The following is a 21,655-nucleotide window of genomic DNA, read 5'->3' as shown; positions in this document are numbered from 1 at the left end:
TGTTAACACATAAACATTATTACATCAGAGACTAAGATAAGGCCGAGGGGTCTTCCTAGATATATACCTAATTTAAGTTATTGTAAAGATAAATTGTATATGTTTATATAATTATAATGTATATATATTTTCTCAATAAATGTCTTTTAAAAATCAAAAAAAATCTAAAATATGTTATATGATATTTTATAAACATGTTATTAGAATTGTATATTTTTTGCTAATCTTACATTATTTTAGAAACAATTGAGTGTATAATCCTCAAAGAAAATTTAAAATGGTTTAAAATAATAAATACTATAACTAATATAAGTTCGAGATACACCAATATTAGGCTAATATGTGTCTATTTCCCATTATTCATGAACGAAGACGACCGAATGTGGGTCTATCAAAACACATTACCTGCCCAATCGAACCATGCTGAAGACCATTTTCCCACACATATATAAAATACTTAAAAACATTATTTAACTATCGAGATATGACGCCATGCGCGCGAACAGCGCCAACAGCCCAGAGCCCCCTTTACAGTTAGTTACTCTCGGCCGTACCAGCTGACCCCGAAAAATTCTCAACTATTTGGGTTTTATTTTCTCCAAAACTCGTTCTCGAGACCGAGATGAGGCGATGATGTCTGCACTCGCGGCAAGAATGAGACTGGGCCACTACGATTCCCATACGTAACAGATTCCGAGAGGCGGCGACGAGTCCAATCCGAAAGGATTTCGAAGATTTTACGATTTCGCATTCCTAATTGTGAATCGGATAAATTTGTCAGTAATGTGGTCGCGTTTTTGGGTATTTTTACAAACAAACATTTAAATAACTGTCACTTGTCAATAATAATAGAGGAGCATATGAGAAGGAGAAGAAGTCGAATTATAATACAAAAAAAAACGTATTGGTTATCCGTACATAATAAGTAGCTGCTATACAAGCAGATACTAAAACCTATAGGGATATATCAGGGATTCAGTTATGGGGATGTTGTGCGAGAAGTAATATCAACATAATACAAGTATTTCATAATAAATTCTTGAGGAGTATTGCGGAAGCATCTAGATACTTCAGCTCCTCAGTGCCCGTCGATTTGTTTATTTCTTTTCGTTCTCCTTATTTACCGAATAATGGCCATTGACAACTGGTTATTACAATTTGCTTGTGCATTCATGTCAACATTAATTATCAAGTAAGGTCCAGATACCCAAACTCTACTTGATCGAGTTCATTGTTTATGCCTCCTCCGACACTTCCCGTCTCTGATCTATCTGCCTCAGTGTCGATGTCCAGTTATTGATCTATGTCCAGTTATTGATCCAGTATCTGCCGTACAGGTTTCTGACCTTTGTTCTTTCGTCCAGTCCAGTTTGGATTTTGCATCAACTGCTTTGAAGCCCATGGAATAACCATATCGTTTGCTCAAAGTGGCCTGCACCAGTGCTTCTGCTCTAAAGTGAAAGTAGACATTGCAAAAGAATCCAGCAAGTCTTCAACATTCCTGAATTTGAAGAAGATGTTGAGAAGACCACACTGATTTTTCTTTTGGTTTAGACGGTATTTTTAAAATAAACCATTTTCTGGAAAAAAACGGAAATCCTAGAAAAAATCTCATTAAAACAAAAAAATTTAAATAAAAGGATTTAAATCATCTCTTTCGTAATATAACTTATTTACGATATCGGTTTATTACCGCATTTATATCATTGCTTGGCTATTTATTGCTTGTTTCACATATGGCAAATATAATCAACCATAAAACTATTATAGTACATTTATTATATCTATCGTTTGTTCTTGCGTTTTACAGTTGAACCAAGATTGCACAATCAACTCAAAAAGAAGGGAAGTCTACATACTTTATAGATTGTGGAACAAAAAGTTCACGCAGGAAAATAACGTTTTTCTCGCAATCTATTGGCAAAATTCTATTATAAAAATCGTAAATGGTTAAATTGTTTTAAATCAATTAAATGTTTTCATTAATTATATAATTTAATAGTATATCTATAAAATAAATGACGTATATTTAATAACTAAAAACAGTAAAAGTAAATTGTTTAAAGAAGTTGAAAGCTATTGTTGAAATGATGACCTTAGGCATTGTTTTGTGTGAAACAAATCAATATATAGAAAAGTAGTAATAGTATATACTCTGTACAATCTGTTAGCTTGGCAAATCTATAGGTATCAGATGCTATAGATACGGAAGATATGGATATGCTGATTTTAACAATATTCTTAAAAATTGTTGAAAACTAATAATAAACATTTTACTTTCTGTCAGACGGTTTTAAGCTCGCAAAATAAGGTAACGTTGTTAATAATCTGTCTAATGTTATTTGCTAATGGTTCATTTATATGATTTATTAGATTAAAACACATATTTCGGATTATATTTTATGATAGCTTAAAGCAAAATAACAATTTTCCAGAAACTGTCTTAGTTTTTTTTCAATTACTTGAAACAATGGCACTAATGATTTATTTTCTACTAGATATGGGATTTAATATTAAATGCTTTGTATTTGTTTTGAGTTTGTAACAAAAGTTGTTAAAATTTTATGCATATTGTTTGGACAACAAGTTTTCTTGCTGTTTGTGTCTATGGGATCTCTATGAGACTCGATCAAAAAGAGTTGGCCACCCAAGAGGGGCTTGAAGTTAATGAAAGGCACCAGAAAACATTGGTATCTCAATGGATGAACCAAATGAGTTTACAAATGGATAAACCATTTTGTAAACTCACTTCCCAAAGATGGTGTTTGCTTCAAACACATAGTTTCAAAGTTTGTAGGCTTCTTGGAAGAAAACATGACGGAAGGTGTTTTCATCGGACCAGATCTTAGGTGGCTTATGACTGATTCACAACATGACCATGAGGAATGTTTAAAAAAAAGGTCGGATTGATTTTAAGGAGGTCATAGAGAAAGCAGTCATAAAGACCCTAACTATATACAAATCGACAAAAAAATGCTAAAAGCATTTCAAGCTTTAGGTTGCCTAACGGGTCTAAAAGTAAATTCTCGCCTGACTACTTTCCGGAAAATTTAGGATATGTGATTGAAGAGCAAAGAGAATGATTTCACCATTATATTAAAGACATGGGAAAAATCTTTTTTATCTACCAGGGATTATACTCCAGTGAAAATGATTCCTTACGTAAAGTTATCCAATTTGTCAAGAAACATTATGACAAAAATCAAGGCATTCTCGGATTCGACACATCCAGAAACAGTTTTTTTTGTTTATCTTTAATTTGTGAAATCTCTCGTACGTGTCTTGCTTATGAACAGAACCAAGAACAAATAAAAACCACTAAAAAACATTACTAGGTATACCGGAAGGTCATTACCAAAGTTTTTCTAACACATGTCTCTAAGCTTAAATATGCAATGTTATGATTTGATACTTTGTGATTTTATTCTACTGACCTCAAGCTTCAAAGCTATACATGTTATATTTTGCTAAAGTAACACCGTCATAGATGTATACCTCTCTGACTCTCTGACGTGTATTTGCGGCAAGCATTGCTTTTCTTATTGAATCAACAGGCAAAACCGCCGAAAGTCATCGTTTGCTAGTAGAGGTTTACGATAAGCATGCTCTAACTATAAAAACATGCGAGGCATGGTTTCGAAAATTCAAAACTGGTGATTTCGATGTGCAAGAAGACAAAGAACGTTAAGGCAGACCGAAAAAGTTTGAAGATGCGAAACCGCAAGAGTCACTGGATGAAAACTCAACCCAAATTCAAAAACAACTGACAGAAGCGTTAAATATGACGCAAGAAACGATGCAATGGCGAAAATTCAAAATATGGGAAGATGGGTGCCTCATCAATTCAATGACTGGTAAATGGGAAATCGAAAAATTGTCTGGGAAATGCTGCTTCAAAAGTGTGATCGGAAGCAATTTCTGCATCGAATATTAATGAGGCTCCAAGGCCAAATTGTTTTGGTCGCAAAACAATGTTCTCTGTTTAGTGGGACCAGAGTGGCGCGGTGTAATGCGAACCGTTGAAACCTGGTGGAACAGTTAATAGTGATCGCCACCGACAAAAAATAATTGAACATAATCAATTTGAACCATGCCTTGCTCGAAATATGTCCAGAATGGGATCGAAGTCACGGTAAAGTGAGCATTGAAAGCACTTGGATGGGACATATTATCGCATCCTTCGTACTCTCCAGATCTTGTCCCGCGCGACTATCAAATTTTCGTAACAATGGGATATGCGCTTGCAGAGCAGCCCTTCGCCAATTTCGAAGAGGTTAGAAAATAGCTCGATGAATGATTTTGCTCAAAGGACATCGTTTTTTTTTGGATGGCACTCATAAAATGCCTGAAAGATGGACAAAATGCATAGAATCAAATGGTCGGTACTTGGTGATGACTTTCCGGTACGCCCGGTGAACTACAGAATGAAATAAAAAATATAATTCGTACAATATTAATGAGACTCCAACATTAATCAAATACGTAAATATAAGTAAACAATTTACTAACAGATAGATCGAAAGATGTTGCAATACCAATTCGAACGGTTCCCGATGCCGAGTTCTTCGGACGAGAAAATCATCGACGATAATCAGCGGCCGCATCTAAATTTATTATTGCAAAACTACCGGAAAAAATCGACAACAACGTTGCCGTTTTACGACGATATCAAACTTATTAAATCGATACGCGTACGTCGCGTTCCTTTTGTTTCCTGCCCGTCGTCTCCTTTATCTCGTTCGCTCGTTAACAGGCCCTGTTTATCTCTCAAATACCGACGCCGTAATTGAAATCGTTTAATTGTGCCGCTATTACATCGGCAAATTCCGGCATTAATCCCCTCAGATAACCACCACCGGCATTAATTGAAATATAAAACGCCCGTCCGGCTCTAATAAGCTGTCGTATATTCAGCATCATCCGAGAGAGTCCGTAGAAAGAAGCCTCGTTTATCCTTAATAAACTTTTATCGTTCTTTACACGTATTTATACGTGTTCGTCATCGTTCGCAACGTTATAACCGTTTCGATAGTCAGGAAATCAGTGTTAAATCGAATCAAAAACACCTTTTGTATGGACAAGCGTTGAAGACAGACAAGCTTTTATCAGCTAGGTCTATCTTAGTCTTGTCTTATACAAAATTCAAACTCCTTAATATTTATCAATGCTTTAAAGTGTTCACACATTCACTGTTAATAAATCATTTCTTCTATTTGTCCTCTGTGATCCATCTATTCAGATTATGTAGTCAGTTTCATTTTAACTGCTGCATATTTTCATTAACATCACGTTAGACAAAAAGCAATACCCATTGGAACCTAAATAAATTAACTATACTGGTTAGTCGAATCAAAAATCATCTAAAATCAAAGAGGTTGATTTATAAGACAATCATAAAGCCAATTTGGATCTATGGGGTGCGAATATGGGGTTGCACTAAAAATTCAAATGAACTGGTCATCCAACACTGTCAAAACAAGGTTCTTCGATCGATTATCAATGCCTGTCGCTACGTAACCAATGAAGAACTGCACGATGACCTGGAAATTTAATGGATTTGCGAAGTTACCTGTAGATTACCGAAGATTTCGTCCTGAAACACGAAAGAAGATTACTAAATCATACTAACGTGGAAGCAATACAACTACTAGACAACGCGCAGGATGTCAGAAAATTGAAGTGAACCAAACCATACGATCTTATATAAAGTGCACACCTTTAGTGTAAAACTATAGCTTAAGTTATTATAATTTTGTAATTGAGGAATACATATTGATGTATTTTCTCGCACTCGTCTTGCTTGTGAATTAATCCAAGTACCAATAAAATGTAGTAATAAATTAATTTATAATTAAGATTGTACTAAGCGTATCTAATAAAGATATTATAAAAAAAATATTTTCATTACTTCATTTATAGTCTATTCAAAGTTTATTTGTGTATGCGTCATCAAGATGTTTAATGTATTGCCTGCCACAATTTGTAAATTCGTTTTAGAATTAGACAATATTTTCCTTCTCATTTTATTCTAGTTAAAAAGAGACACAATGATGTCTGATTAGTCTGAATGCTGTCGAACACGTAAGTAAATGAGCCTGTCAAAGACACCCAGTTGCCAAACGTATGCAAAATTATTGAAACCAATAGTGATAAAAGGTTATAACTCTAACCTATAAACTATTGTGGCTTTATAATTAACTGTAGTTTTCAGATATAACATAATGTTAAAATAAATTATATTTGATAATATTTTTGTTAAATTATTTTATTTAGATTAGAATTTTGTTCAAATCTAAACTGAACTAAAACTCAGAGTTGATGCGACAACATTGCGACGTTTCGACGTCATCAATTTAGATGACCTATGTACAAAATAACTTTGAACAGACTATATATATATAGTTGTGAAGATATATAAGCGGTTAGGATCATAATTTATATTAAAAATACATGGTGTTAAAATCAGTGAATTTTCTTTTGGGATTTAAACAATTTCTTTAATTAAAATTAATAATTCAAGATGTAAAATCAGCTTTTGGGGATTGGCCATAGCTTAAAAGGTATATTAAACTTTTTAACTAATTGTCTGATTTTGAAAATAATTTACAAATTGCGACAGGCACTTCATTAAACATCTTGATGACGTATGTATAAAAAACTGAATAGACTATATATAGATGTTCTGTAGCATTAACTCCATTTTATATTTAATTGTATACAGAAACTGTGCTATCAATTTAATATTTTCAACGGTCGAAGAAAAAAATAGTATCTAGTCCATCTAACGTTCTTTGTTGTTCAAAACGTCCAAGATATCTATGGATACGCTGAGAACGTCTTTATCAATAATTCTACCGACCGTTATGTGTAAAGTGTATCGAAAAAAAGCGCATTCTTTTAACGAAGAAAACGGTTTTCCACGGTCCGTTCTACTTTATCGGCATAGATGTTTTATCATTTCGCAATTTTCACTCTCTATATTTGTATATCATTGTTCGTTCTTTGTAAATCGACAATGGGTCGAAGAAAATCCCAAGTAAACTTTCACACGGTTCATAAGAAACCGAACAGGTAGAAAAATGATTTAGTATTTCCTTTTTTCCATATTTATGTCACCTAAATTGCGATAACAACAGATAATAACAGATAATGTGCTACCCTTAAAATCTATTTAGTTTAAAAGCTGTTGTTATTATTCAATGTTTAGATGTGTTTTTATGACAATAATTAATTTAACAAAAAGAAATCTGCTCTTTTTTCTCTCCTATACACCCTGTATTAAACAAATTATTAATGTAAATACGAATGTATTGTAATCCTAATCATATATAATTTACCCAATATATCATGAATGTTTAAAAAAAATTTAGTTGTAATTGAAGTTGTTATAAATTCAGAACGAGAATCTGTTGTTGGTTTTTTTATATTTTGTTATGCTTAACATGGACATCATAACATCAATGCCCTTTCTTTAAACTATGGTTTTGTTTAAACAGACATATATATGACTATACCGATAAAATTAATTTTCCTTTGATAGAAATAGCCCATAGAAATGCAGGGATATGTTTGGATTTTATTGTTATAAAATTATTTTTCAAGATCTTTTTCTTCATTTCCATTGAAACGACTTAGCAGGAATTGCACACATTTTACATTCAAATACATACAATTTCAGCAGAAGCCATGATTCCTAATATCAGATATATTTCAATTCAAATTCGTTATATTAAAATATATTTAGCATCTTTTATTCATACGTTAATACCAAATGGTATTAACGGTTGATACGTATATGAATTTTAGTTACCTCACCCTTTTGTACATTTTTATTGACTGTTCTTGGTGTCTTAGAGCCGTAGTTAAAGTTCTCTGAAGTGTTGATATTTGGATATGTGTGAATTATACTGATGGCAGATCACCAATGTCTCCACATTACATAGCTTCAAGCAACATCTAGCATTACCCATTTTAGATAGTGATGTGACTGAGGTTATTTCTTAACTAACTTAACCTAAGATAATAATGAATCAATAATAAAACCTATTTGGACTTACAAGGTTGCACTAAGTCATCAAATATTTTCAAAATCTGAACTCTGATGATATATATTTCAATCATTGATATTTAATTGTTTCGTAATATATCCTGTTTATCTAGCCTTTACCTCATGTATGTTTTATTATATCTATTTTTACTATATTATTTTACTTTTATAATTTTTTACTTAATTAGCAATGCCAATCACTATTAACAAAAATTAATTGCATAAATCAATTATTTAAATGAAATTGAAAGTAAAAAAATAGAATAGAAAAAATTCTCGTCTTGTTGGTGATAATAATGTTTATAAAATAAAAATAACATTACTGTAAAAAATATCTGGTTACAAATGTCTGTTATAGCGTGTATTTCTCGGTATCTAACTGCTATCTCCAAATATTGACCTTTAAGAGCAGTATTGTTGTCGAAGGTCACAATAATGGGTTTATAAGAAAGTCTTCCTCTTTAGTGGGTCATAAACTTACAAATATTTTGAAAACCGTATTGTATTTGTACAGGTATTAAAAGTTTATGACTATAACCTGTCGCCATTTCTACGCTTTTCAACTCAACGTTTCACTTTTTTTATGCCATCCTGTGGTAGGGGTTCACGTTATTTTGTCGCCCAGTTTTATAGCAATAATAAATCTACAGTCTATTCAAAGTTTTTTGTACATACGTCATCAAGATGTTTAATGTAGTCCGCCGCAATGTGTAAGTTCGTTTTAGAATTAGACAATATTTTCCTTCTCGTTTTATTCTAGTCAAAAAGGGACGATAAATTCGAACACGTTAATGAATGAACCTGTCAAAAGTCGTCCGGTTGTCAGACGTACGCAAAATTCTTGAAAGCAATAGTGACAAGAGGTTATAACTCTAACCTATAAACTATTGTGGCTATATATTTAATTGTAGGTTTTAGATGTAGTATAATGTTAAAATAAATTATATTGGATAACATTTTTGTTCAATTATTTTATTTAGATTAGAATTTTGTTGTATGTCGAAGCCATACTGAACTAAAACTCAGAGTTGATGCGGCAACATTGCGACGTTTTGACGTCACAAATTTAAATAACGTAGGTACAAAGTAACTTTAAATAGTGTATATATGGTCTTCGCTTACTTTATGCTAAATTTAATCGCGTTCATCTTCAGTTTTTCATATCAAACTCGAAAAATATCATTAAGTCGGTCTTCGTTAAATCATCAACCGACGATTAAAACATTATGTTAATCATCCATTTAAACGATGAACTTACGCGTAATTGTTCTACGGTGCTTTAAAATACTATAGATCGGATTATACGATAAAAATCTCATTAAAACCGAGTGAAAATTAGTGAAATCGTCGAAAGTACTAAAATCATTTGAATTTTAAGCTCATAATGCCAGATAATATGGGATTATCGTCATTATTCATCATTAAAATATTTCGTGGTTTCGAAAAACACCTTCACGGATTGTCTATGTTATCAGTCGAATAAAGATAAAATTAATATGGAGGATAATTCATACATATATGCTAATTTCGCTTTTTCTATAATAGAGCTTGTATATCTCGAGTAATTATTATTCAATGAAGCCATACTATAGCGCGTTTGGGGACCCAGGAAACACTTGACACCTGCTATGTTGACGTTCTCGCCCAGAAAACTCCGAACTATAATGAAGGAACTGTGACCTTTTAACCCCGACACTTCACGGACTAAACAAACAAACAAAAACATAAAAAAAACTAAATTACGTTTTCTACAGCTTATTATCGATCACCAACTATTGTTGTTTTGTTTGTCTGCAATTATATCTTATTTTTTACATTTAAATTTATTTTACAGTTTTAATATATCCATTGTAATGTTACGTTTTTTTATAACTTGGATGAATTAGTTAAGGGAAATATAATTGCATCAATTTTTTTCCTATAACTCTTGGGTTTGACACATAAATGCCACTACTGGATAGTACTAACTTTTAAGCGACACGTGTCAACATTATATGTCCTTCCTACTGTTAATTAACAAATTATAGTGATGAGAAAAGAAAATAGAATTGTTTGTGTCCAGTGAAAATTTTATCTATTATTATTGAAAAATATATTGAAGACAAGCAATCACTTGAATAGTATTATGCAGATTCTGGACTATAAATACACCAATAATCTTAAACTATTTAATTATTGAAAGAACACAAAATCGTCAAGATACAAAGAAATATATGGTTCCTTTTGGAGAGGGCGAAAACACTGGTAGAGTTTTATTTTAGTAGATTTATCCTTTCTAAATATATGTAAAAATGCAACGTACCATAGTCAGCGAATATACAAGGATTTTAATTGAAATTGGTATGCAGTATAAGTTTGATCTACATGGGAGATGGAACGGTGCTCTTGGTTGTTCAATTGTTTTCTTACTGTTTCAACTCTAGGGATATCAGTCATGTAGTTGCAGTATTTGAATTAGTTGTAATTGAAATATACATTTCAATACAAACATATATAAACATATTTTATAATTGTATTTCAATTACTTGTGACCAGCTGACGCTAATTTGTAGTATCTCGTATTTTAAATACATTTGAAAGCGTATCTTTAGTTAGAGATACTTTGTGAAACTCCATATTGGATGAATTTCCTACTAGAAAAACAATAACCGATTTTGATTTGGAACGAAGAAGTTTGAAGTTGAAGTTTTTCAAGTATGATTGTATCAGGTTTTTAAGATCACTACGAATATCATACTTTAATGCCTTAAATTAGATCACATGTTGGTGGTGGTGATCACATTATATGTTCTCACATGTTGTTGAAAGCACTAGTGAGGTCCAGGAAGACTACCACCAAGAGGTTCTTATCACAAAAGGAACGATTTACTTCGCCTGCTAACCTTTTGACAAATTGGAAGACTGATTTATTTCCCTTTTTTTGCAATAACGGAAATATAGACGTTATTGTAAAGGTAGGTGGATATTTTTGGAACTGAAGATTGAATTTGTTATATTTAGCAGCTCAGTAAACCGTTTCTGAGAAGAATTTTAATAGGAGCCAGTAGAAAACATATTATTGAGACTGAATTATGTATTAATATTAACTGTAAAGGTCAAGATTCGTACATTTCTATATTTGAACCACACAAAATCCACCTATCGCACGTATAAACCTAAAATTCGAAAAATAACAATGACGAGAAATGAAAAATCTCATTTCTCGGAGACGATACGATATTAAAATAACTATGACCTTCCCTACCTAGAATTCTTACTGTCGACGCCCGAAACTGTCTATCTACCTGTCTGTCTGTGACGCCGAAACTTTCTACTCGAACAATTAAGTCCTAAACGCACGGAAAAAATTAAATCCGAATTATTCTCGGGTCGTTTCATACTAATATCGGGTACAATTAGCGCCCAGGACGGAAAAGTACCATTGCCAATTACGAAAACAATGAGTATGTAATGGTAATTTTCTCAGTCTCTAGGATCGTTTCGTATTTGAATGCAACTGGGATTACGAATTTTTAATGGATATGAAATTATGTGATTACCTATGTCGCAATACTTTATACATAGTGGAGAGAAAAAGATCACTATAATTGATTTTGCGTACCTATGATATTGATGAAGATTATCCTGCCTTATTAAGAATAATAATCTAAATAAATTAATTCATCATCTGATCGACAGAGGAATTACGACCAATATAAAACTTATAATCCGATGAAGCCATTACAGATACGTATATATCTCTATATCTATATAAAATAAGTATTTTTTCTATTACTTTGCATACTACATAGTGGTATAGGAGTATTATGTTTGGCGTCTATTCCCCCTTGCTTCATATATACATTCCGACCCTAATTTGGGTTCCGCGCCAAACACTCAGCCGTTCATCAGACCCATCGGCTGTCCGCAAAAATCAACTGTGCTTTTAACCGACGTGAAAGATTTGGAGCTGTCTTCTTGTACCTAACCAAAGCCTTTGACAAGGTTTGGCACGAAGGCTTAGTGACGAAATGCATCCGATTAAGTCTACCATTTCATAGAGAAACAGATGTCCCCCAAGTTAACGATTTTATATCCGAGCTCTACTCGAGATATTTCTCCACTCTTCGTCTCTCGGACAATAGATGTATTACCGATCTGGCCGATATTTTAGGCCAATAGACTCATTCGGATATTCGTCGCCTTATTCTATCACAGCCGACACTATCCCGTCGTGCTCTAATTCCAAATGGTCTCGACCTTCTCCAGCGAGCGATTAACTCATGTACCTCAAGCTGCGTGGTGTAATAACGACGCCACGTCCTTGCCTGGCCCTTGTGCCTCTTAAAGGTGTTACCGATTACGGGACACCCTCCTTACTAATAGTAAGAAGTATCAGTTGGGGTCATTGGATTTAGTGGGTAGTCCAGAGACAGTCTCCACATAACCACCCCAACTTGCTTATTCTTGCGGATCTCCCCGACCAGGTATCCGCAACAGGGTTCCCTTTCCCGGTTTCAGGCCGAAAAAATGTTGTTGTTACTGTTACTGCTGAACGGTACCAAGACACGATTCGAAATTTTCTTGCGATTCAACATCTTAAAGACAATATTCGTCACGAAATTGAAAAAATTCAACCGCAGACGTTGCAAGATGTCATGAAAACCGCCTTAAAAGAGCCGAAAGTTACATAGCGCTCACCATTTAGTCGATATAATTTTTCAATACTAACGAAAGAAAAACAATTAAAGACCAAATAAACATTAACCAAACCAAACTTATTTGTCTTTTGTCTGAGCAAAGTTATAGTCAATCAAAATAGTAGCGGGACTTTAGCCCCAGATTGTATCTTCTTATAATTTTTTTAGACGAACAACTAATTTTAAATAAAGTACTCCCGTGAACTTTTACTCATTGGAAGGTTCTCAAAAAAATCTTTAAATTTCGAGAAAAACACATGTTAGATATTAGATGTATGTTGCTTGATCCAAGATATTAGTTGTCAAGGATTTTCACAGATTTTTGATTGGTAAAGTCCTATTACGGTTTACACAAGACCCTGTCCAACACGTTCTCTAACAACTGTCTATTAAATTAAAAATAATCGTTAACAATTATGAATTTTGATACCCGTAGTGAAATTCTGGTAAATTACAAAATATCAATACAGTTATATCACGTGCAAGTGTACTGATTTAAACAATATTTTATAAAGAATTGCCTTCATTGAAACTAAAATATTGGAGCAAATATGGGGATAAGGAAGTTATGATACCATTCTCCTTCTAATTATAATATAAAATATGATCAAAAAAAATATAATCAAGCTTCCAGTTCGTGTATTTTATCAAACTGAATTAGGCAGGTCCGAATGCCTCGCTTGAACTTGAACCAGATGGTGGCTACATTGATTTGGCGCTCTAACTAATTCTATTTTTATATTTGATTGGTGTAAGGAATCGAGGGCTTTATACGATTAATCAGTTGGTAATTCACAACATTAACTGTAAGTAAATTTTAATAATGATGATAATGATTCTCAGATTATACCAAAAATAAGTTATTAGAAACTGATTATAAATAAGTTAATATATCATTATAATTTAATTCCTTAAAAATGTTTATAATAATTCACATTACCTTTCCTGCATTTCTGTCTCCTGTACCATATGTACCATATAACCCCGACAAGCAACAAGGTCAAAATGAACGTTAAAATGACCGATGTAGCGATGGATCCTCCTCCATAACAGGTGCTTGGAGCAGCCGTCTCCTGTCCATAAACTACATCCAGTGTCAAGCACACGCTTAGTATTAAAATGATCGGTAAAGCCATTCCAGCGAATTAAACTTTTAGTCGTTTTATAAAATGAATTTCGTTCGTTTTTTTTTCGAGGACTTCAGTGGTATCTCTCCGGTTTTTGTCTTCTTATGACATATTGTGTGTTTCCTAAAACAAATTAAGCAATTAGTAACGGGTAATGACAAACAATTGCATGTTTTATACTGGGATATATAGATTTTTACTGGTTGTACCTTTTTATCGAAAGTCTGTTATTATAATGTTGTTATATATAATCTCCTATTTCCAAATCTATTGCACCATTGCTTCTAACTGATATAGCAAATGGTTTATCTATAGAATATTAACATGTATGCTGTAAATCTAGTAACATAAAAAAGCATTAAATAATAAATGCTACAGAATCAATCCCAATATTAGTTAGACTTGGGTCTTGCTGGGTGGAACTGTTCTTTATTTTGAATTTTGAGAATGTGAGAGAACATTCAAATCATCAAAAGATCCAGCAATATATAAGTAAGTTAGAAACAAAATATTATTCTTGGTAAATCGACTATTATTTCATGAAAAAAAAAATATATATGAAAAAATTTATCAGAATTTTATAATATACGATTCATATACGCGTATACCATTACCGTTCAAAAATTTGGAAACACTACATTTAACTGCGCCTCAAGTAACCAGTACTAACGGGTAAAGCAAAAGTCCCGCTACCATTGACGCAATTTCCTCTGACTGGTAATGGGACAATTATTTTCTTCCATAATAAAATTTGGACGTCTACACAACTCAATGGTTAAAGCAAAACTGAGATAAACATCACATAACCAAGATGGCGCGCAATCAAAATGGTAGCGGGATTTTTGCCCCACCCTATGCTTTAAATGAAACATGAGAAAAGCCAGATTCAACTGCAACTGCCAATAGGTTGGTGTAAGTAGGTTAAAACACAAAAACTGGACGACAAATACTGGAAAAAAAATCCTACTGACGGATGAGTCCAAATTTCAGTCAGATTTCTGTGCAGACTGCTAAGTATGGTGGTGATAGCATGAAAATTTGAGAGTAAAAAGCCCGGTCATGTGATTAAAACTGATTAAAAAACTTAACAAAGAAGGTTATCTAAAAACTGGTCTAAGTTTTGTTTTTCAACTGGACAAGAACCCTAAACATTCGTAAACAAAAATATGTCTGGGTTTCCTAGAGGAAAAACGAAAGGAAGAAATGTTGTAAACTTCCCTAATGAATTAGTACAGGAGTTTTCGAACTCTACATATACTTTGTTTTATATTCGTATCACCTATGATTACAAGAAATATAATATTATCTAAAAATATTTGTATAAAAAGCAATAAAAATTAATTCAACAAAAATCAACCACATTATTACTTAAATTAAGTTCAGGGAAATTAAGCAGTTGATTCCACTTATGAAACATGTATCAGCATTAATTAGCATAGCATTTTTCCATGTGAATTTTAGTTGATAAAGTTATATAATAATAATAACCTGTAATTGATCAATCAAGGTCAGCTGACGAAATGAGTGCCTTTATAATATTTCATCACTTTGAGACAATACTTAAAGGTATTGAAATTACAAATATATGTATTCAGTTGTATCATATATTTTCTGTATAGTAAATACAAGAGAGCATGAGAAGATGCCAGTTGATCAGATCTTTATAAGAATCCCGATTGACTGAGTGAACAAGTAATTCAACACTGTTATGCGAACTGAAGAAGCAGCCCTGTTTTCCGTCACAGAAATTAAAAATTGAATTTGTAAACAAAAGAAAAGATGAAACCTTTAAATCATCTGGAGGAAAGCTCAGTTTTATTGCATTTGTATGATTCCAACAGATGAGATCTCTATATACCTGCACAGACAATGGAAAAATCAATACTGTACATCCGCAAGTATTTTATTATAAAATTAAACAAATTATGAATGTGCTCTTCCTATTTTAACCGACTTCAAAAAAGGAGGAGGATCTATGTTCGGCTGTATATTTTTTTAATGTATGTTCGCCGATATCTTCGTCAATTATGGACCGATTTTCAAAATTCTTTTTTTATTCGAAAGAGTGCCCATCGCCGACGTGCTCCCATCGGAACCAAGTTAGGATCAGATAGGGGAAAGGGTGGGAAATCGAAGGAAAATCACAAATTTCAAAGTTTTCACATATTTTTGATCTAAAATAATCAAATATTTGTGTACAATGTTATTACTAAACTATGCGACGAAAAATCGGAAGTAGTTTAGTATAAAAGCCATTCAGTTTGCTTTTTAAGCACTAACCATATCGTATGAGAAGTCGTAGAAACATGGTAAGTAACTGTTTCTATGGTGTAATAGTTAGAACTTTAGGCTCACACGCGGAGGTCGTGGGTTTGATTCCCAACGGAGCGCAGCAACTTTCTTGTTTCTAGTTTGGTTGGAACATTTGTCAATTCACCTAGCAGGTCAGTAGAGGGCCCCAGTGCCTGAAAGATTCCTTATTTTCAATCATAGTTTCTGTGTTCCTATTGGTCTTCATACGGGCTGTACTAAAAAACTGTGTAAACAATATTTTTTGTACTTGTTATACGTAACTGAGTTAGCTATCGATATTTTATATAATTCATATCTGAGGAACTTGTTTCTTTGAATTAGTTATTATAAATATAATTCAGCGTAATTCTATCTAAGCTGATTGTTTTTTTTTGTGAACCTTTAACATAAAAATTATTACTGATAATAATACGATCATTGTCTATTAGATGTTCAATTATATTTGATTCGGCGATTTCGAGGAATTCATTATTTTTTGACGTAATTACGATAACTGTGGATCAAATAATCAATTAATGTTCGTAAATAAAAGTGTAAAATTAATTTATATACGTCGAGGCGAGTTATGTCAATTAGAAAGAGGTGTTTCTGCTATTTATTAGACTTATTGCTACTATTAGTCTGAGCTATTTGTCATGGATACTGTGAAAATCAAAAGAAAATTGATTTCCTACAATATAGAGTACTAGAAATATAAATGTAAATCTAATTTGTTTTTAAACATTTAATAATTATTTGTTACTGGATATTGAAATACTGGTTTTACTTACAGTGCGATTAAGATAATAATATTATAAATAGATGTACTCAAGAACCTATCATGGTTTAAAATTTAAAATTATGTGCCTAAAGTTGTTTTATTCTAGAGAAATTTCAATTACATAATTCACAGATGACACATGTATTTTCTGGTGATAGTTTTTTTCTAAGATTATAGTAATTCTTTGTTGATATTTATCTCTACCCATTTGTCACATTTGTTTTGAGATACATATCTATGTATATATGATGGCAGCTAGAGCGAGATGTACGCTAGTGAAACGGAGACTCTTGTTACGATGGTACATTCTGTACTGCTTCACGCTACATCAGTGTAGTGTGAGGTTTTGAAATATGCCAAAAATAAAAATATGTACATAAAGCTTCAAAGAAGTTACCAGGATAATTGATCTGCAAATAATATAACAAGCCTGAAATAAAGGAAAATATAGCGAGCTTGATTTGACAAAGGACAGGAAATATAAGAAACGGTATAAAAGAAATTATGGAGAAAAAACACTATTATTTGAGCCATTTATTCACAGGTCATTCATGTTGACTTCATGGCCAGACTAATCACGATAGAGGTGCAAATGTACGATGTAATTACACCAGAAGATTTGAGACAGATTGAGAGACCGTACATAAATTGAGTCGTGATTTCACACCCTTTTTGAAAACATATGACGATGTTCTTTAGTGAAAAAAAGTCTTTATATCTTCCCTTACCACCACTGATAACTAAGGTGTTTCTCTTGTTGAACGTGTTTAATTGTTGTTTTTCTGTTTGTGTGACATTTCAACAAAATTTTGATTACAATAATGATGCTGTAAAGGTTTACCTTGAAATAGTACACACTGACCATCTGGTTTAGATTTTTTTGTTTGTAATTTTTTGCTTTCATTGCTTTCATAATATATCGAAGCTTCATCAGCTGATAATGACTATGGACTTTCCGCACTTTCTCAGAAGAATCCTTTCCAGAAGAATACATTCTAGAGCCATCTTTTTAGCTAGCTTTTCATTTTGACCATTTTTTTTTGTGGATTTTAATAATGCTTATCCAAAACTATTAGTGATATTTTTTGTGAATAAAGTTCTATTACGAAATTCAAAATAGTTCATTAACACTGCAACTTTACAATTTACATAGAATGTTAATTAGACCTGTATAATATCACTATATAACAGGTCAATTGAAAAGTCCCTGGCCTACCATAGTAAAACACATTTTTTGGCAAAATTAGTTTCTTTTTATTCAACATAATTCCCTTCAAGGGTGATACACTGATTATAGCGACCCTCCAACTTTTCAACACGATTTATTCTTTGCTTTGCCGAAATAGTCGCTGGTGGCCGGATCTGGAGAATGCGGTGGATGAGGAAGCAATTCGAAGCCCAATTGATGGATTTTTGACATCGTTTTCACTGACTTGTAATACGGTGCATTGTCATGTGCATATCGGCGATTTCGTCCTTCAAATGGACCAATAATTCTATGTTATAATAGCTAGATGATGGTCCTTCCTTGTTCAAGGTAGTCAGTGAAAATTATTTCATACACATCCCAAAATACAGACGCTGTAACCTTGCCAGCCGACTGTTGCGTTTTCCCACGCTTTGGAGCGGGTTCATCGTGTGCAGTCCACTTGACTTGACTTTATTTCTTGACTGACTGTGGGTATCTGAAGGTCTCGATGTAGGTAATCAGTCCTATATGTTAGTATTTGGGTGCGCGCACAATACCTATCAGGACTTTGTTCTGAGAAATTTGTATTTTCTTTATGTTACTATTTGCAAGAACATCCCCATAATTGAACTCCGTATGTCCATATAGGATTCAGTATTTGCTTATATAATAGCTATAATTTATTATAGACTGATAATTGTGATTTTCTTCCAATTAGCCAGTACATTTTCCTATATTTCAATTCCAGTTCTTTTCTTTTCTTTTCTTCTGTATATGTTCCTTCCAGCGAAGTTTTGCATCAAGATTCATTCCGAGATATTTAGCGTTGTTGCTATATGGAATGATTAGTATTATTTCATGTTATTGGTGCTTGTACGGTCTGATTGCAGGTGAACTGCACATGCGCAGATTTACTTTCGTTAATTTTTTTTCCAAGCTTGTGTCCAATTATTTATATTGTCACTTGCCTGTTGTAATTTTCGTGAGGCTTCTTCACTATTGTCTCCGACAGCTATAATCGCAGTATCATCAGTAAATGTAGCCATCGTAATATTTTCCATTTGTGGTATATGACAAGTATAGGGTAGATAAAGCATTGGCCCCAGTACACTTCCTCTCTCTTCTTTCTTTTATTGTAGAGTAAGGTTCTTCTTGTTTGACTCTAAACATTCTAATTGTAATGTACGATTTTAGTAGTTCGGTGTGTTGTTTTGGTAACATTTTCTGTAGTTTAATCCTATAAATGAGGCTTCAACGTGAAGTTGGTTACAAATGTACTTGATGCCATTTAATACAAAATAGCACCATCTATTGTAAATCCTGTAAAATTAATTTATAGGCCATGTACTTTCGAAGATACTGATGAAGCTTGTCTGATGATTAGTTAGATTCATATGAGTAAATTTGTTTTTAAAATGTAAAAAATGTTGAAGTTATGCTTTCGTTGCACAAAAACTATTTTAAATTAATCATATCGTATAATTTTCAGCGGATATGTCAAATATATTCACGATTAGTTTCATGATTCACGATTGCTTGATTAGCATACAACAATCTTTACAACTTTCCAATTAAATAAACAATAACATGACGAAAAAACGAATAACACCGCAAAAAGTCTCGCCGTACCTATCGTAAGGTCACTTATTAAAATTACGGTGACCGTTCAAGCGAACTGAATTAATTGAAATATCTAATCAATTGTGATACGGTTCCTAACGACGAAAACAATGAAGGAGCTTATCGGATTCGTTCTTAAAATAGTCGAGAAGTAGAAAACGATCGAATTTAGAAATTCCGTTGATTCGTTATCGTTTAACAATCGGCCATTAAATGAGTAAAGGGTGGAATATGTCTATTATCGCGTATTTTGTAGTTGAAGTTGTTTAAAATTAATAAAAGCTGGGAATAAAAATTACAAATACTGCTACAAGGACTGTTAAATAAATATGGAGGGAGGGAGTCATTTTTGCATAATGGATGACGATTGTTCTGATTACAGGAAATAATTGCATGTATTTCTAACAAGCGGTATCTATTGGGAATATGCGAAGTAGTTATGTAAGTAATTGCTGTAAAACAACAATAACCAAACAAAACTGTTGAATTCGATGTCTTTAACTATTCTCTACATAAAATGATAGTTTTCCATTTAGTATCATTAAGTTTTTCAGTGTACTGATAATCGTCCTGTGGTTGAAATTCGATCACAATTTATTTTTATAATATATATTATAATATTATTATAATTTAAAAATTATATGTTACTAACAATTTTTAATGTTTTCTCAGTATTTTCAATATATGATCAGAAATATATTTGATATATAACATTAATCAAAATAACAAATAGTTATAAATAAATGCAAACTATCTCAAGAACTAACAGACACTAACCTTTTTAAATTGCATTTAATTAAGTCTAATTCCCATAAAGTTTGAATAATCAACAAAGTATTGATAAGTTTAAATTACTACACTACTACAAAGATTATAACAAAGTAAATAAGTAAGATTATTTACAGTACTGCAATAACTTCAGGGCATCAAATATAATTGTACATGATCTTTCTTTAGTTTAATGTTACAGTCATAAACTAGGGAATAATAAATAAGTAAGACATGTTTGTATATTAAAATAGAGAATATATGAATAAGACAAATTTGAAATTAATATTTGACTTTACCGTACATATTAAAACAATAACGTAAACACAAGCAATAATAGGCCATGTAGTCACATATCTTATTACATTAATCTGGACTGTTGATTAATTATTGAGGGAGTCATTTTTGCGCTATGGATGAGGAGTTTTGTTCCGATTAGAGGAAATTATTGCATGTATTGGAGGAAATTATTGCAAAACAAGCGGTATCTATTGGGAATATGCGAAGTAGTTATGTAAGTAATTGCTGTAAAACAACAATAACCAAACAAAACTGTTGAATTCTATGTCTTTAACAATTCTCTACATAAAATGATAGTTTTCCATTTAGTATCATTAAGTTTTTCAGTGTACTGATAATCGTCCTGTGGTTGAAATTCGATCACAATTTATTTTTATAATATATATTATTATATTATTATAATTTAAAAATTATGTGTTACTAACAATAAACTGTTTTCCCAGTATTTTCAATATATGATCAGAAATATATTTGATATAAAACATTAATCAAAATAATAAATAGTTATATATTAGAACATATTAAAATAAATGCAAACTATCTCAAGAGCTAACAGTCACCAACCTTTTTAAATTGCATTTAATTAAGTCTAATTCCCATAAAGTTTGAATAATCAACAAAGTATTGATAAGTTTAAATTACTACACCACTACAAACATTATAACAAAGTAAATAAATAAGATTATTTACAGTACTGCAATAACTTCAGAGCATCAAATATAATTGTACATGATCTTTCTTTAGTTTAATGTTACAGTCATAAATAGGGAATAATAAATAAGTAAGACATGTTTGTATATTAAAATAGAGAATATATGAATACGACAATAAGTCATTTTTGTACATTGGATG

General features: G+C 32.2%; 1 protein-coding gene across 1 annotated transcript in view; it reads right to left on the bottom strand.

Moving 5' to 3' along the window:
- The window catches only part of LOC143203705 (uncharacterized), a 73,409-nt gene that overhangs the window by 35,041 nt on the left and 16,713 nt on the right, over window positions 1–21,655 (bottom strand). Inside the window, exon 2 of the mRNA XM_076415956.1 lies at window positions 13,667–13,976. Coding sequence (XP_076272071.1) covers window positions 13,667–13,862 — 196 coding nt within the window. The 5' untranslated portion in view covers window positions 13,863–13,976. The remainder of the gene's footprint in view (window positions 1–13,666; window positions 13,977–21,655) is intronic.

Source organism: Rhynchophorus ferrugineus, unplaced genomic scaffold (genome assembly GCF_030347505.1).
Source record: "Rhynchophorus ferrugineus isolate W39M unplaced genomic scaffold, kcgeb_rfMv2 rfM10, whole genome shotgun sequence".
NCBI lineage: Eukaryota > Metazoa > Arthropoda > Insecta > Coleoptera > Curculionidae > Rhynchophorus > Rhynchophorus ferrugineus.
Note: the sequence above shows the minus strand (reverse complement) of the source record. Positions and strands in the feature narration are given on the sequence as shown.